At 35.4% G+C, this 17,071-nt stretch overlaps 6 protein-coding genes across 6 annotated transcripts; 4 read left to right on the top strand and 2 right to left on the bottom strand.

Moving 5' to 3' along the window:
- Window positions 1-252: 252 nt before the first annotated feature.
- On the top strand, window positions 253-2,317 carry Tsp_01932 (conserved hypothetical protein). Its single transcript, XM_003377694.1, has 7 exons — window positions 253-448; window positions 560-673; window positions 781-1,018; window positions 1,098-1,453; window positions 1,734-1,899; window positions 2,041-2,135; window positions 2,286-2,317. The coding sequence occupies exons 1-7, from the start codon at window positions 253-255 to the stop codon at window positions 2,315-2,317; spliced, it is 1,197 nt and encodes a 398-aa protein (XP_003377742.1).
- Window positions 2,318-2,565: 248 nt separating this feature from the next.
- On the bottom strand, window positions 2,566-4,142 carry Tsp_01933 (superoxide dismutase). Its single transcript, XM_003377693.1, has 6 exons — window positions 4,102-4,142; window positions 3,427-3,596; window positions 3,280-3,348; window positions 3,052-3,258; window positions 2,832-2,978; window positions 2,566-2,708 (listed from the first exon to the last, which is right to left on the bottom strand). Exons 1-6 carry the CDS (start codon window positions 4,140-4,142, stop codon window positions 2,566-2,568), a joined length of 777 nt encoding a protein of 258 aa, XP_003377741.1.
- A 4,183-nt stretch (window positions 4,143-8,325) lies between these two features.
- Window positions 8,326-10,002, bottom strand: Tsp_01934 (conserved hypothetical protein). The gene is made up of 3 exons (XM_003377692.1): window positions 9,923-10,002; window positions 8,818-8,848; window positions 8,326-8,517 (listed from the first exon to the last, which is right to left on the bottom strand). Exons 1-3 carry the CDS (start codon window positions 10,000-10,002, stop codon window positions 8,326-8,328), a joined length of 303 nt encoding a protein of 100 aa, XP_003377740.1.
- Window positions 10,003-10,008: 6 nt separating this feature from the next.
- Window positions 10,009-10,308, top strand: Tsp_01935 (conserved hypothetical protein). The gene has a single exon (XM_003377691.1). It carries the CDS (start codon window positions 10,009-10,011, stop codon window positions 10,306-10,308), a length of 300 nt encoding a protein of 99 aa, XP_003377739.1.
- Window positions 10,309-11,482: 1,174 nt separating this feature from the next.
- On the top strand, window positions 11,483-12,841 carry Tsp_01936 (zinc finger protein). Its single transcript, XM_003377690.1, has 2 exons — window positions 11,483-12,337; window positions 12,371-12,841. The coding sequence occupies exons 1-2, from the start codon at window positions 11,483-11,485 to the stop codon at window positions 12,839-12,841; spliced, it is 1,326 nt and encodes a 441-aa protein (XP_003377738.1).
- A 3,634-nt stretch (window positions 12,842-16,475) lies between these two features.
- Tsp_01937a (conserved hypothetical protein) lies at window positions 16,476-16,969 on the top strand (the record flags this gene model as incomplete). The annotated part of the gene is made up of 1 exon (XM_003377689.1): window positions 16,476-16,969. A coding segment is annotated over exon 1 (494 nt), but the record flags the coding sequence as incomplete, so codon positions are not given.
- Between the last annotated feature and the right edge of the window lie 102 nt (window positions 16,970-17,071).

Genomic DNA, 17,071 nt, shown 5'->3' with positions numbered 1-17,071 from the left:
TTAGTTGTCCAAACAACGGCTTGAATATCCGTGTCGATCGCATAACTGTATTCATTTGGACTGCTTTGACGGTATGGCGTTTTTGGAATTTTACTACGACAAGGCGGATTGGCTGTGTCCAATATGCCGAATACCGATGCCATTTGAGAACGTTCACTTGGATGCGTAATTATCTCATTTTTGCAAATGATTATTTTTTTCATTATTAAATAATATTTTTTTGTTTTGTTTCGTTTTTCTTCAAGTTTTTACATGGAACTGATGAACAAAGCGTCCCGGGATGCTGTAGCTGTGAACATTGACATCGATGGCAAATGGAATGAAGTGAAAAGGTCATTGATGAAGGAGAACGTTTGCGCAAGGCGGACTGTGGAAAGTGTTGACCTGAGCGTTGTGCAAGATGACCCCGCAGATAAAGCGTGCAAAACCGAACCATCTGTGAGTTCGGGTAAGGGATTTTTTTTCTATTGTTGTCGTTGGTTGTTCTGTGTGTTTTGTTTGAAAAATTATTAATTATGAGATGAAATTTCAAAAAATTTTATTTTCTCCTTTTTTGCAGGAAGAACCTACTTGAAGGGTCGGCGTCGAGGTTCTCGGCAAAAAGCCAGCGACCAATCACTGCCAGTTGGTGTTATAACGACGCGCAGGGGGCGTGGTCGTGGCCAGTTGAAAAGTAAATGTGTGAATTAATTTCTTAATTTGTTGTTATATTCAGTCGAAGCATGAACTGTGGATATTTTGCCTCTGAAATTGAAATCTGACCAATTGAAAATGTTTAAGATTCAAGAATTGATTCAGCGAATCTTGCGTCCAGAGTCAGTGAGAAGGGCGGTGGCGGTGGCAGTTGTACTGATGAGCGAGAAATCATCGACTTGACGTTGCACAGCAGTGACGACGAGGATTACCGAAAGGGCGAAGTTTCCACGCCGTTGGTGAACAAGAGTGAACAGGAATTTGCGACCAACAGTCTTCTGCTTCAGAGGATGCAAGTGAATCCGGACCCTGTACCGTCACTGATGTAAGTTGATTGCACAGAAGAAAACAATTATTTTATTGGATTGGATGTTTTGTAAAAAAAGAAAAAAAAACTTTTGAAGGCGACCCGCGAGAAATATGGCGGTGGAGAACGGTTTGGGCAGATTTACACGCCAACTGCTGATGATTCCATCCGACAACAACGGCGCTGCTTCTAGACCGTCTCCAATGGCTGTCGCCAGTCAGTTGTTGAATTTGAGAAGTTTCCGGACGGTCAACATGACATCCCTGCAGCAGTTCATTCAACAGGCTGCACAGAGGCCACCGATTTGTGCCAACACGACGACAACCATGAGCGCCAAAAGCAGCAGACCGTACTGCGCCGTCAACGAAGTGGAATTGCAAAATCCGATGCGACCCTCCGCATTCATTCCCAGTCAACCAATATCCGGTGCTGTTCGTCAGCACAATTTTCCATGTAAAATGGGAGAATCAAAAAGGGGAGGGGAGAAATATATATATATAATATATATACATATTTTTTGGTTTTTTGTTTTTGTCTTTCAGGCAATAGCTGCGTACGAACGGCGGATGTACAGTTCGGTGGAAGCGCCCTGCTACATTCGGGTTGAATTGTTTGCTTGCTTTCACATAAATTGAATATCAAATTAATTGTATTTTTTTTCTAATGTTGACAGAATTTGAACAACAACAGCAACAGCAGCAGCATCAACAACAACAACACCAACAACAGTCAGTGGTTATGAATACTCGAGAAGCACTGCAATCGATGCAGCAGCAGCAGCAGACACTGTCGGCGGCAGCGGCGCAGATACCATTGCCTTCAGTGTCGCCGGTTGTTCATTCGGATCATCTTTGGCTGCCGCCTGGCCCGGGTAGCATTGAAAACATCCAAAACATGCAGTCAGTTTGAGAATATTATATTATTTTTTTTTGCTATAAATATAAAACAACATTTCATTCGAGAAGTAGTTGCATCAGCTTCTCTTTTTCTTCTACAATCTGTATCCATACATTATGTTTACTTGCTTGCTTTTTTTTCAGGGTATTTGGTGATGTTCCGCTGGATGGCTTGAACAGTCCCAGCTGGATGCAAATTTCTGCTGGTGCGGATTTGCAAGACATTGCCGGTCCATCAGGTTTGAATTTTCAAAAGTATGGCCCATTCGATGACGCCATCTATTGGCCGCACAAAGGTAACGAACCATCCCCTCCTGGGCTTCACTGAACGACTTTTGAAAATGTGAATGATTTTCTTTTTATATTTCAACTGTTGCATTCATTTGCAGAAGACTGCTTGAAATACGGTTTCCACTTTTAATTGGTGAGCGTCGTCTAATATACTATTGCTACTACTACAACAACAACAACAATTACTACTACTACTACTACTACTACTACTACTACTACTACTACTTATTGTCATTTTTCTTTTTCTTTGAAAAAGATCTCTCCCCTTTTTCCTCTTCGATAAAGCAAACTGTATGTGCATCGAAAAAACTGTTCTGTTATCATATTCTCCATAAAATTTTAACACTTCAAAAAACTGCTTTGCTCACAGCATAAATTCTACGTTCCGCAAAGTGTCAAAGCTGCTGTACTACAAGATGAGCGTTCACCTTTTTTTTTATTTTTACAGTCGAATGTTTTGCAGAAACGCATAGTATACAATTGTGCTATATCTGTCTGTTTAACTTTTTCATGAAATAAAGCTGCACATTTATTTATATTTATTTATTTATTTATTCGTGCTCTTTATTATCATTGTTTACTTTAAACTGACTACTAAAAAGATGATTCAGTTGCTACGCAATCTTCTAGTTCCATCTAATTACCAGAGCCCACAGCGTCTGCAAATCGCTGTTGCACATCGTTCCAATTGATAACTTCCCAAATTGCTTTTACATAATCCCCTCGGACATTCTTGTACTGCAAATAATACGCATGTTCCCACACATCAATGCCGAGCAGTGGAATCAGACCTGAAATGGGAGTGGGGATAAAAAATGGGTTTGCACAAAAAATCACCGTGAGAACAGATAAAGGACAAATTACCAGTAGTCGCTTGTAATGGATCTTGATTTGCACAAGTGGCAATCTGCAGCCGTTTCATGTTAGCATCGTAGCCCAGCCATGCCCAACCGGAACCCTGCACACCAATGCACGCGGCGGTCAGATTCGCTTTGAATATGTCGAAAGAACCGAAATTGTTCGTAATCGCCTGCGCCAGTTTTCCAACAGGCATGCCGCCACTTTTCGGAGCTAAATTTTTCCAAAATATACTGTGATTAATGTGACCACCGGCGTTGAAACGAAGAGCCGGCTGAAGCGCTATTGCAGCAGTAGTATCTTCTGAAATTATGAATGCAAAAAAAAATTCTTTTTTCACTGCCACTCCCATTAATTCATATTATGACTACTGATAAGTACTTTTCGCCAGCGCTTCTTTATGCTTCTCTTCGGCAATGTTCAAATTGTTCACGTAGGTGGCATGATGCTTCTGATGATGCAGTCGCATAATTTCAGCCGATATGTACGGTTCCAGAGCACCGAAGTCATATGGCAAATCGGGCAACGTGTGCTTCTTACGCAGGCACCGCCTTTTAACAAACCATTATTGCATTCATTATATGGAATTTAAATTTCATAAATTGAAAAAAAATCATATCGAATCCTCAAATTATGCAAAACAACTTCAAACATTATATATTTTATCCACATTCTAAATGCCACACAGAAAATGCAACATTTCATTACTATTCTTTATTTCTTTTTCGTTTCCTCGAATAATCACTTTATAGCAAAAGAATTAAAATAAATAAAGCACATGCATCACAAACTGAAGAAAATAAATGCAACGCGTGGAAAGCCGGGCAAATTTCATTCTGAACATAAAAGATTAACATTACAGCCATTCAAATGCATCATCAAACAAATGTCAGTTAACCTTTTTTTCAACTTTTCGCATAAAAGTATTTTACACCTATGCTTGTGAAATGAATTTTCGAAATAAATACCAAATTTTCATCGCAGTATTATAATCGAAAAATAAAACCACAGCACTCATTTATGTGATTTAATTAATTAACAAATAATGCAACTTACAAGCAACTTGCAGGAACCGATTTCAGAAAAAACGACACCATATTTGTTAAAATTTTTAATTCTTTACGTAAAAGACAGTAAGCAACAGTAGAAAAAAAATCAAGTTAATATAATTTTACAACTACCTCTCAGAAAATAAAAATCTGTTATAATTAAAAAACAAATATCAATTGAAATTTAATATGAATAAATAATTTATTATAAGCTCGTTCATTATGACAAATTTTAATTAAATAATACAGTGGATTACAACTGCAAGAATCAATCTCACCTGCATTTATTTATTGCACTGTTAATTATATTGATTTCCGCGGTGTTAGACGAGCATGAACATAGTCAAGATGGTTTCACTAACACAAACTGTACAAAAATGAATATAAGCAACAACCTTTACCTCGACGTACTTTTATTCGTGCTACCGACCTTTGTCATGATTGTACAGCATATTTTATTCAATCACAGTCCTTCTTATGCATTCACCAGAATCACAGTAATCTTATACGCCATATCAGCTGACAAACTCATTAGATATTTGGAAACTGATTAGACAGCTGACTATGCCGTGGTAGCATATTTCTGGACACCTCCTAAAATCATTGCTTCAGCATCGTCAACAACATTCTCCAAAGTGCAAAATCTGCAGTACATCGAATACAGCGCGTCAGGTCTATGCTAAATGCTAGCATGAAAAAAGAAACTAACGTCCCATAACTGTAAAAGCATCTAATAGGAGAAGTATTTATATAAGCTATATGATATATTTATTCTTCCTTTTCGAATTGGTCTGCATTTTCTAGCTACACTGTGGCATAAATAACACTTATTAGCAGTAAATAAGAACTGCACATGAGCATCTTATTCATATTTACTGGAAGTCAGTTAGAATCTGTGCAAATAAGCAGTCTTTGTGTGATAGCCATTGGCGGGATTTGGTTTGCTTGATAAAGATTATACATATAAACTGACGAGGATTTTACAAGCACTAAACCATGATTACCACTTTTCAAGACCAGTTTCTCCTTCGATTAATAAAGCACGGTTTTCCTGAGATTCCGAATTTGTTGATTCTACATTTCCGTCTATGCAGCAGAGGGGCTGTACGTTCATTATGCCACATCTTCTACTACCCGCTGATCAACTGCTGTATGTTGAAAGTAAATTTTCAAAAATATGAAAATCAATAAATATAACAGATTGAAATGTAAAATACTTTTAATTACAATTGTGTATCGATTAGGTGCATCAATTCCTGCTTCTGCATATATGGCTATTTACTTTTATTTGTACTTTGAACGTTTCATTGCAAACCACCGTCAGAAACAACATATAGACATGAACATTGTTCATTCATCATTAACTAAGTATGTCATAACATCATTCATAATTAATCAATTAGGTCTCGTCTCAAGTTGGGGCTTTTATAATTTGACAAGATAAAGTGTTATGCGGCATAACATTTGTAATGCATTGCGATTTTTATGCGATCAAAAATATCTACAAAAAGAACGCGCAGGAACATATTACAGTAGGTGCAGTAGTTTACCGTCACCAGTGTGCGTGCATAGGTGTGTTCCCGCGTTCTCTCGTTGTGTATTGTCTCTCTGTGTGTGTAATCTCATGTGCGTCATACTTTAGCTTGGTATTGTGTTGTCATTACAAGTAAAGTCTTTCCGTCATTTAAAACATCATTTATTATTTAATTTGCTGAAAACAGCAATGAATTATTTTGTAATTAAAAATTTGGACCAATGAAATAAAAAATAATTGTAGTTAATCAAAGCAGAACCATTTTGATCAATGAAAAGTTTAAACGAGAGAATAAATGCTATTACGCCATAACTATGCAATGGGAAGCTATTCAATGACAAGTCGATTTTTTGCCAACCAATGGAAAATTAACTCTGAAAATTTTACTGATAGAGACTACACCAATAAAAAAATATTTGAAAAATACAATTGTCAAATTTTATAAATTATTTGCCATTGAACTGAAAAATAAAGGTGATAAAATTTAATATTCACAAAAATTAAAAGAAACACGAGGCAATGCAATAAATATAGTTAATAAAATTGAAAATGTAAAATTTTATAAATAATTCAATAATATTTCGTAGTAAATATGAATTGCTTAATTATATTAAGAATTGAAAGATATTAGCCGTTGGGCAGCGTGGAGCACGGTGGTAAGCCATATAGCTTGACGTGCTGAACTCGTAGGGTTCGATTCTCGCTGCCTCATGAAAATATCAAATATGATACTAATACATGTAGCACGGTGATAAGCCATATAGCTTGACGTGCTGAACTCATAGGGTTCGATTCTCGCTGCCCCATGAAAATATGAAATGCAATCCTAATGCATGCTGCTCTACAGATCCATCAGGTTCCTATCCCGAACCTACTGAGATGTATGGAATTTATACCATCAGTCGATTCCTGAACCTCTTTTACAACGTACTCTGTTCTACAGCTGCTACGTGCTTAATGGCTTAGCCTCGACGAGCGCAGAGTCAACGGCGCGCGTCCATCTAGCAGACAGCGCTCTTTCGCCGCATACAATATTTTATTCCTTATAATAAAAAACATTTTAAATATTCACATAAACAGCTTTATCCAGCAGCTGCACTACCAATACAGCAATAATTAATAAGCATTGGTAGATGGGCTTTCAGTTGAATGTAACAGAAATAAATTTAGTAAAATCGAACGTCTATATAGAGAGAATAAATGTATCACATCTCGGTCAGGAAATTAGATGACTGAAAGTTTCGAATCACTTTTCATTAATTGTTGATTGTTAAAATATATTAAATCAAAATATTGCTTATCATTTTCAGCATTTTGAAAAATTTTTTACAGCAGGACAAAACTAAAAATGAAATATTTTTAAATGATAAAATTTTTTTACGAAGAAAAAACAAAATGATACAAACTGCTAAAAAGAAATAACATGAACAAATGCCTGAAATGTTCACACTGAAAGAGAATATTTAGAACAGCGGTATGCGGCTGCATAGGATGCAACAGTACGCTCTATTATGCCCCAGATGGTCTTTTCATACTATGTATTTATTTGGATTTTGGGATCTGGTGTTATGACCACAACTACGAAATGCCTGTTTGTCGTCTTTTATGTCAATGAATTGTTATGTAACTGAACTTGCACTTTTAAGCTTCCATACCTTTATTATAATAATAACAATTTTTGATACAGACATGTTGATGAATTTCAAATTATCTCTATGTGAAGGTGGTTGGCTTATCATAACAGTTGCGACAGATTTTGTAGACCTGCTTTGTGCAGCACGGCACCTAGCATAATTCACAACATTTATTTTATCTTTCTTTGGTCGATTTATCACAATGAGGTGTCAGTATGAACCCCTAAGCGCCTCTAATAACCTTTTTCATATGCTCGAACAAACTTCAATATATAAATATTCCACTTTTCGATTCAGAGTGTTTTCTAAACGATTTCTACCACATTCTAACAGAAATAGCCTTCTTTGAGACAATAAGAATCCCCGAATTTTTTGGTATGTAGCTCACTAGTGTAAGTTATCTGTAAAAATTGGAAATGAAATCACCCTGGCAATAAGCAGATAGAAACAATTGATCTACTGAATCACAAACATGCAAAGGAGAACGATCATTCTGCAGATATTCTTCCAGCAGTACTGCTTTACTTGCCTTTTGCTGATTCTTCTGGCAGTACTTGTTACTGCTTTTACATTAAATTCTGCCAAACGGGAAGTATTTCTCCTGCCAACAATATTTAACTTCAATTCCAGGAATTATCACAGGCTCTAACCGCTGTTTATACAGTCTAAATTGCCTATAATAACAATAGAATCAAATGTTACTTTGACATCGGTCATCCCATTGTTATGCTTCTTCCATACAGCTGGGATGGTAAATATTTGCAAAATGTAAAGTGAACATTTTCAACTAATGATTAAAAAATAATTGTTACAATAAACATTCTATTTTTAACAAGTCCAGTTAACATGATAAAAAAAATGATAAAAAACATTTAAAAAATAAAATTGTCAAATTTTATAAAATATTTGCTGTTGAATTAAAAATAAAAATGATAAAATTTAATATTCACAAAAATTAAAAAGAACATAAGAGCAATGCAAAAAAATATAATAGTAAAATTGGATATGTAAAATTTTATAAATAATGCAATGTTTCGTAGTAAATATGCGTTGCGTAATTATATTAGGAATTGAAAGATATTAATCGTCGGGCAGCGTGTAGCACGGTGGTAAGCCATACAGCTTGACGTGCTGAACTCATAGGGTTCGATTCTCGCTTCCCCATGAAAATATCAAATATGATCCTAATGCATGTAGCACGGTGGTAAGCCATATAGCTTGACGTGCTGAACTCATAGGGTTCGATTCTCGCTGCCTCATGAAAATATCATGATATAATCGTGATGTGCGTTGCTCTACATCAGCACATCGGTAGCCGCGTTTATGTAGTCGAAAGTCATGCAGTCTAACGTGCAATCCAAAGGGGAATCAGAAGCTCATCTAGAACCGGAGCACCCCTCCAACCATTTTATTCCAGAATGCTTACAGTGTGCGAAGGATACCTCCTTTTCACCAAAAGATTAAATAAGAATTCCTCTAAATGAGCATTCAAAAAAGAGACCATGTTAGCATTCATACAAATTTTTCAATTGCACTGGCAATTAATAATGTGAACCTTAACAACTGGTCGCATATGCAGCTCTGCCCTGCAGTTATAATTTTTTACAGTATTTCTTGTTTGTAGGTGTTGTGTTTGTTAAATCTGTTAAAAATTTTGTTTTCATTTTGGTCAAATTTTTTTATCCAATTTTATTTATTCTATAAATATTTATCTACAATTGATCTTTTGCTAAATAATTATTTGCTATTTTTGTTTTCTAGTGTGTTTTCTAATTGCTTTAAATGTAATTTCAGCTGCTCTGCTGAGCGATCAGTTGTCTGATTAATTCACATAATCGAATACAGTTTTCGCCCTTATTCATAGTATATTGCTGTAGATCACATAAACTTACATCTGTGAATCAAACGAGAAAGAACAGACATGGTAAAAAAATTCCATTTAAACAAATATCATTAAAATTTAATGCTAGAAATAAAATACTGTTAATAAATATTATGAATTATTATTTTCAAATAATTGTAGTCTACAGATTACAATAAAATGATTTCAGAAAAAATTAGTGATATTTTATTTATTCATAATTTTATTAAATGAACATATGAAATAAATATCAATTTCACAAATTTAAGCTTACGCATTAAACGTCAAAGTAATAACAAGTTAAAATGAATTACAATACAGAATAATATGAGTAGGAATAATCATTCTTTGTCGGCAGTTTTATTTCCAGTATGATCTGGATGTTGATTGCAGCTAAGTTTAACAAGCTTTTCATACAATTTTTCAGCTCCACGACAGCTTTGCATAAAGAGCCAAAGGAAAAAAGTTAATTTTAGCAACCAATAAAATGAGAAAATGTCGCCAATAAAGTGAGCAAAAAAATCACCAATGGCAAACAAACCAAAAGTAACCCAATAAAACATCCATTGATTTAAATTGATTTTTTCTTCGACTTCGATCTCCATAATCGTTTTCATTGCTGAAAATCCGTTAAAAATAAAAATGATAAAATTTAATATTCGCAAAAATTAAAAAGAACATGAGAGCAATGCAAAAAAATATAAATAATAAAGTTGGAAATGAAAAAATTTATAAATAATGTAATGTTTCGTAGTAAATATGCATTGCGTAATTATATTAAGAATTGAAAGATATTAACCATTGGGCAGCGTGTAGCACGGTGGTAAGCCATATAGCTTGACGTGCTGAACTCGTAGGGTTCGATTCTCGCTGCCTCATGAAAATATGAAATGTAATCCTAATGCATGCTGCTCTACAGATCCATCAGGTTTGTATCCCGAACCTACAGAGATGTATGGAATTTATACCATCAGTCGATTCCTACTCTCTTTACAACGTACTCTGTTCTACAGCAGCTACGTGCCTAATAGCGAAACCTCGACGATCGCGGAGTCAACGGCAGGTGTCCATCTAGCAGATCGCGCTCTTCTGCGGATGCAATGTTTTATTTGTTATAATAAAAAACATTTTAAATATTCACATAAACAGCTTTATCCAGCAGCTGCACTACCAATAGCGCAATAATTAAGAAGCATTGGTAGATGAGCTTTCAGTTGAATGTAACAGAAATAAATTTCGTAAAATCGAACGTCTATATAGAGCAGTGTTTCTCAACCAGGGGGGCGTAGGAAGGTTCCAGGGGGGCATGAGAAGTAAGAATTTTTAGTCCTGTAGAGGTGTTTGAAATTCAGCTTGGTCTACTTCAGTTAAATTTTAACCGCCTATTTTTTCTGATCATCCTAGTTTTAGCTTAACCGCGTCAGCTGTGCGCAATTTATAATTTCCCTTTGCACTAAAATCGCCTTTAGAAATTCATCTGATTTGACAAGAGACGTGAATAATTTTTGACAGAGGCATATGCACGATATTTATCAAACTCATAGAACAAAGCCGTATTTTGTCTAATGGTGGAAATATGCAATGCTGTGAAAATTTCGCCTGGAGTCGACCATCACACTTTATTTTCTCATTCTTTCCTTCTTTCGACATCGCGGCAACACCAACATTCGTCTCATGTGCGCATATATTAGCTGTTTATTTGTTTCAGTTTTCAAGAGATTTTGTAATATCAGTTGATTTCAGATTGTCTGAAATCACATCAATTCAGGTTTGGTTTTTTCCGCTCCTAAGTTTCTAAGTATTTTATTCTTATCAATAATTAAATCTCCCACTATGATTATGGTTTTTAGCTTGGCTACTCATAATCGTGAACACAACGGTTTTATTACATTTCGCACCACGGTTGTTGCTCATAGAGTTTGTTATTATTTCCAACAGGCAAGTTATTTATTAGCGTACTGCTATGTACCACGAAGACATCTAGTTGGTAAACGAATTGCGAAAACTAGTTAGATCGGATTATCTATACGATATGCTAGAAAAGGAGGAAGTTAGTTAGTTAGCGTCTGTGTATATTCACATCATCAATAAAGTTATATTGGACGTTGGTGTGAAATACAATACGTACAATGGCGCCGAAAAAACGCAAATATGATGCAGAGTACATCAAATACGGCTTCGTGGCTATTGAAAAAAAACGGCGTTGAAGTGCCACAATGCGTTCGTTGTATGCCTTGATACACTCAGCAATGATGCTATACGGCCGACCCGACTGCAGCGGCATTTGCATCACCGCCATCCTGAGTTATCAAAAAAACCTGTGGAATACTTTTGCGCTAAAAGAGATTCCCTTTCTTAAATGATACTTGACAAAAAAGGCAAGTATAATCAGGAGACTGCCAAGGCTGTGAAAGTATCATATGAAATAGCCATGTTGATTGCCATGAATAAGAAACCACATGCTATTGGAGAAAATCTTGTTAAGCCCTGCATTGTGAATGCAGTAAAGATTCTGCTTGGGGATGACATGGCGAAGCAATTTAAAAATATTTCTTTTTCTGATTCAACAGTTAAACGCCGAATCGATGAATTGGCTGATGATATAAAACAGCAAGTTCTTGAAAAGGTAAAGTGTTCTCCTTTTCTTGCTATAAGTTGTGATGAGTCCACAGACCAGGCAAACTGTGCACAGCTCATTGTATACGCACGGTTCATTGCAAATAACACAATTGAAGAAAAACTACTTTTTTCTGAACCACTAAAAACTACAACGAAAGGAGCTGATGTGTTCCAAGCTGTGTCACAATTTTTTGGAGTAAATAGCGTGATGTGGGAAACACTTGTTGGTGTATGCACTGACGGTGCACCCGCAATGCTTGGATCTCGGTCTGGCTTTGTGAAGATGGTCAAATCAAAAAACCCATCTATTTTTGCAATGCACTGTGCAATTCATCGGCAGGCTTTGGTTGCTAAAACTTTGCCTGATGATCTCAGAGAAGACCTTAATTTTGCCGTGGAGGTTGTCAACTATGTGAAAAGCAGTGCATTGAACACTCGATTATTTGCGTCACTCTGTGAAAGTTTGAATGCTGACCACATGGCACTTCTCTATCATACAGAAGTTTGTTGGTTATCAAAAGGAAACATGCTTGGCCGGATTTATGAACTGAGAGAAGCAGTGGCAGAGTTTTTGGAGCAACGAGGAAGACGCACAGTGTGTCGAGCTTTCAAAAGTGAACATTTTCAGCTTAGCCTGGCATATCTTGCAGATATTTTTGAAGCGCTGAATTCACTGAATTTGAAACTGCAAGGAGCAAACGCGAATGTTATGGCTCACTATGATATTGTTCAAAGCTTCACTGCAAAAATTTCTTTATGGTTAAAACAAGTTGAAAGAGGAAATTTAGCATGGTTTTCAAGACTCAACGAGCTTTTCAGTGATAAATGTCTCAGCGAAGATTTGAAAAGAAAAATAAAAGGGCACCTTAGAAGCCTACAAGACGAGTTTTTTCACTATTTTCCTGACGTGAAACCTCAAAACCTGATCTATAAACTTGTGAGAAATCCATTTTTAGTTAATGTCGAAGACCTTTCACACGATCTTCAAGAAGAAGCCATTGAATTGCAATTCAACAACCTAGCTAAAGACAGCTTTGAAAGTACGCCATTAGAAAACTTCTGGGGGAAGTTACAAGCAGAATATCCTAAAATAAGTTGACAAAGCTTACGTATATTGGTTCCTTTCTCCTCAACGTACCTTTGTGAAACGGGATTCTCAGCTATCATGACACTTAATATGCAACACCGAAACAGGTTAAACGTTGAAAGCGACTTGCGATGTACTATATCACCCACTCCACCAAGAATAGACAACTTAGTCGCAAATAAGCATTGTCAATTACGATACTTTACTGTTATAGTTCTTGTTGTAATTATCGAGTCTTGGCAGGTTAATCGTTCAGCTGAGCTATATGAATTACTTCAGTGTCTGAAATTTGAATTGTCAAATGATGAACCATCTTCCTCAGACTATTGAATGAATGCTAGTTGTTTTTTCTGTAGAATAATCCATAATTTGGAAGTTTTGGAAAATGCATTGCATCAGTTTTTGCGAGTTGGCACATTTAAAACAATATCTGCCCATTGAATAGATGCAAATTTTGCAATAGCTGTTGAACCGCAATGATTGTCAACTAGCCGCTAGTCATTGCAACGCAAGATGAAGCCTCAAGAATGATGCTTGCTGTTTATACGAGTTTATAACTTTATAATTGCATATTGATGCATTGCAGACGTTATCAAAGGTAATTTGAAAATTTTCTCTTCTCCATTACCATTTTTCCAAGTTAATTTCTGTTAAACATGAAGAAATAAACAATACTTAACTTAATAAGAAATAAAAACAAATAACTTTTTGAACAATTCCTACATAAAAAATGTAGTACCATATGCTTGAGTTGTATGGATGAATTTCTATAGTAGTCTATTTAATTTCAATTTCTTTTTGTAATAGAAGAAAATATATTATGACGTTATATTATAATTATTTGAATTTTTTAAACTGTTTTTACAAAAAAATATGTGTTGATCATTTTAAGAAAGAATACTTACATAGGAATGTAATAATTACTTTGTTGAAAGTGCTTAAAGTGAACAGTTGTTCGTTGCATGCATTGTTCCAAAATAACAGAAATAGTTCGAAATATTTGAGTGAATATCACCAATGCAATTAGCAATCAAGACACATTAATTGGAAAATGTAATTGTAAATTGTTTCTATTTCTTTGTCGTATAGCCATTGCCAGGGTGATTTTATTTCCAATTTTTACAGATAACTTACACTAGTGGGCTACATACCAAAAAATTCGGGGATTCTTATTGTCTCAAAGAAGGCTATTTCTGTTAGAATGTGGTAGAAATCGTTTAGAAAATACTCTGAATCGAAAAGCGGAATATTAGTATATTGAAGTTTGTTCGAGCATATGAAAAAGGTTATTAGAGGCGCTTAGGGGCTCATACTGACACCTCATTGTGATAAATCGACCAAAGAAAGATAAAAAAATGTGAATTATGCTAGGTGCCGTGCTGCACAGAGCACGTCTACAAAATGTGTCGCAAGTGTTATGACAAGCCAACCACCTCCACATAGAGATCATTTCAAATTCATCAACATGTCTGTATCAAAAGTTGTTATTATTATAATAAAGGTATGGAAGCTTAAAAGTGCAAGTTCAGTTACATAACAATTCATTGACATAAAAGACGACAAACAGGCATTTCGTAGTTGTGGTCATAACACCAGATCCCAAAATCCAAATAAATACATAGTATGAAAAGATCAGCTGAGGCATAATAGAGCGTACTGTTACATCCTATGCAGCCGCATACCGCTGTTCTAAATATTCTCTTTCAGTGTGAACATTTCAGGCATTTGTTCATTTTATTTCCTTTTAGCAGTTTGTATCATTTTGTTTTTTCTTCGTAAGGAGATTTTATCAAGGACAAAATCTGTATAATGTTTAAAAAAATTAGAACGAATGGTAGCATTGTTCCAAAAAAAATTAATGAGGAAAAATCAAGTTCGCTGCTGCCGTGTGAACATACTTTATGCATGCAATGATCAGAACTCAGTCACAGGTAAACAGCCGGCAAGACGAAGCTTAGCTTTGCACATATAAGCTAATCACTAGTACGGAGATTCACGTGAAATTGAAAATGAAATGTGAAAATTAACAGATGATGTGCTAATAAGAAATTAACAGGTCACTATACAAATTAAGAATACATTTTAGAACTTAACATGATGAAATGCTTAATAATAGTGCATAGCAATTGATGATCAATGTAGAAAACAATACTGCATCGTTTAATGAGTCTCTATTTGACGTATGATCTAAAAATAATTGCTTCAGCATCGTCAAGAAGATTCTGGAAAGTGCAAAATCTGCTGTACATCGAATATAGCGCGTCAGCTCTTTGCTAAATGCTAGCATGGAAAAGGAAGCTGACGTCCCATAATTGTAAAAGTATATAAGCTACATAATATGTTTTTCTTCCTTTTTGAATTGGTCTGCATTCGCAAGCTACACTATGGAATATATAACACTTATTAGCAGTAAATAAGAACTGCACACGAGCATCTTATTCAGATTTACTGGAAGTCAGTTAGAATCTGTGCAAATAAGCAGTCTTTGTGTGATAGCCATTGGCGGGATTTGGTTTGCTTGATAAAGATTATACATATAAACTGACGAGGATTTTACAAGCACTAAACCATGATTACCACTTTTCAAGACCAGTTTCTCCTTCGATTAATAAAGCAAGGCTTTCCTGAGGCAATACTTTGTTGATTCTACATTTCCGTCTATGCAGCGAGGGGCTGTATGTTCATTATGCCACATCTTCTACTACCCGCTGATCAACTGCTGTTTGTTGAAAGTGAATTTTCAAAAACATGAAAATCAATAAAAATAACAGATTGAAATGTAAAATACGTTTAATTTCAATTGTGTATCGATTAGGTGCATCAATTCCTGCTTCTGCATATATGGTTATTTATTTTTATTTGCACTTTGAACCTTTCATTGCAAACCACTGTCAGAAACAACATATAGACATGAACATTGTTGCTCATTCATCATTAACTAAGTATGTCATAACATGATTCATAATTAATCAATTAGGTCTCGTCTTAAGTTGGGGCTTTTATAATTTGACAAGATAAAGTGTGATGTGGCATAACATTTGTAATGTATTGCGATTTTATGCGATCAAAAATATCTACATAAAGAATGCGCAGGAACATATTACAGTAGGTGCAGTAGTTTCCCCGTCACCAGTGTGCGTGCATAGGTGTGTTCCCGCGTTCTCTCGTTGTGTATTGTCTCTCTGTGTGTGTAATCTCATGTGCGTCATACTTTAGCTTGGTATTGTGTTGTCATTACAAGTAAAGTCTTTCCGTACATCAATCAGTTCACATACACAACAACATTAAATAATTACCGCCCAGGACAAGGCCACCATAAAAGACATTTCCTGCCTTCACCATGCAGATCCATTTTATACCGCAGTTCACTGAAAAAGTGCCCAAATGCAATAATGAATTAAGTTGTTTAAATAAATCATTACTATTCAAAAATAAATTAATAATGCAATTTTCGTAGCAAAACAAATTATTTTTAGAAAAAATAATAAACAACAACGACTGCAAACAGGAAAACGTACAGTTGAAAATTGTAATGCTGAACCTGAGCGCATGTTAATTCAACTTAAGTCTATTTAAAGGTAGCTTCAAGCTCAGATGTTCATTTTCTGTTTGTCTGTGTTGCCGTGCGGTCGGTACTTTAAACACAATGATGAACGAACGGTGGTTTAACACAGTTGCCTTCATTGAAGAAATTACCAACTCAGTGAAGAAGAAGAAGTACAACTGTGATTTATTCAATTTAATAGAAGAATTTGTCGACATCCTCGAACCTGACTATGAAACATTGGAATGCCTTTCTTTCAAAGAGGTAATAGATTTTTATTGTACTTTACGTTATTTGAAAAGTATCGTTGTTGGCACTGATGTTCAAGATCGAATGTTTCCCAAACTTGGAAAACTGATAGACAAATGCTATCAGTGTGCCGGTTTGGAAGCTTCTGAGAAGGATAACAAAAAATTTATAAATGACATCTCAAGCAATGGAATCACTAGTGAAAACAAGCCAATTCAAACAAAATCATCTGGTCATTCAAAGTTCATTTATAATCCAAGGAATCCGAAGTATCGTTATTATCATATTATTCAAGGATGGTTGAAAGAGCAGAAGACTGATGTGCCTGGGATATTTTCGACAGGAAGGTATGGTTATAAGCAAGTTTATTTGGATATACCAGAAAAAATGTTGGAAGATTTTCAAGAGAGGAACATACATTCAAGCCATACAATAGAAATGAATGGGCC

This window comes from Trichinella spiralis, assembly GCF_000181795.1.
Source record: "Trichinella spiralis strain ISS 195 chromosome Unknown Scfld4, whole genome shotgun sequence".
Classification (NCBI taxonomy): domain Eukaryota; kingdom Metazoa; phylum Nematoda; class Enoplea; order Trichinellida; family Trichinellidae; genus Trichinella; species Trichinella spiralis.
This window is presented reverse-complemented; position numbering and strand designations above follow the sequence as displayed.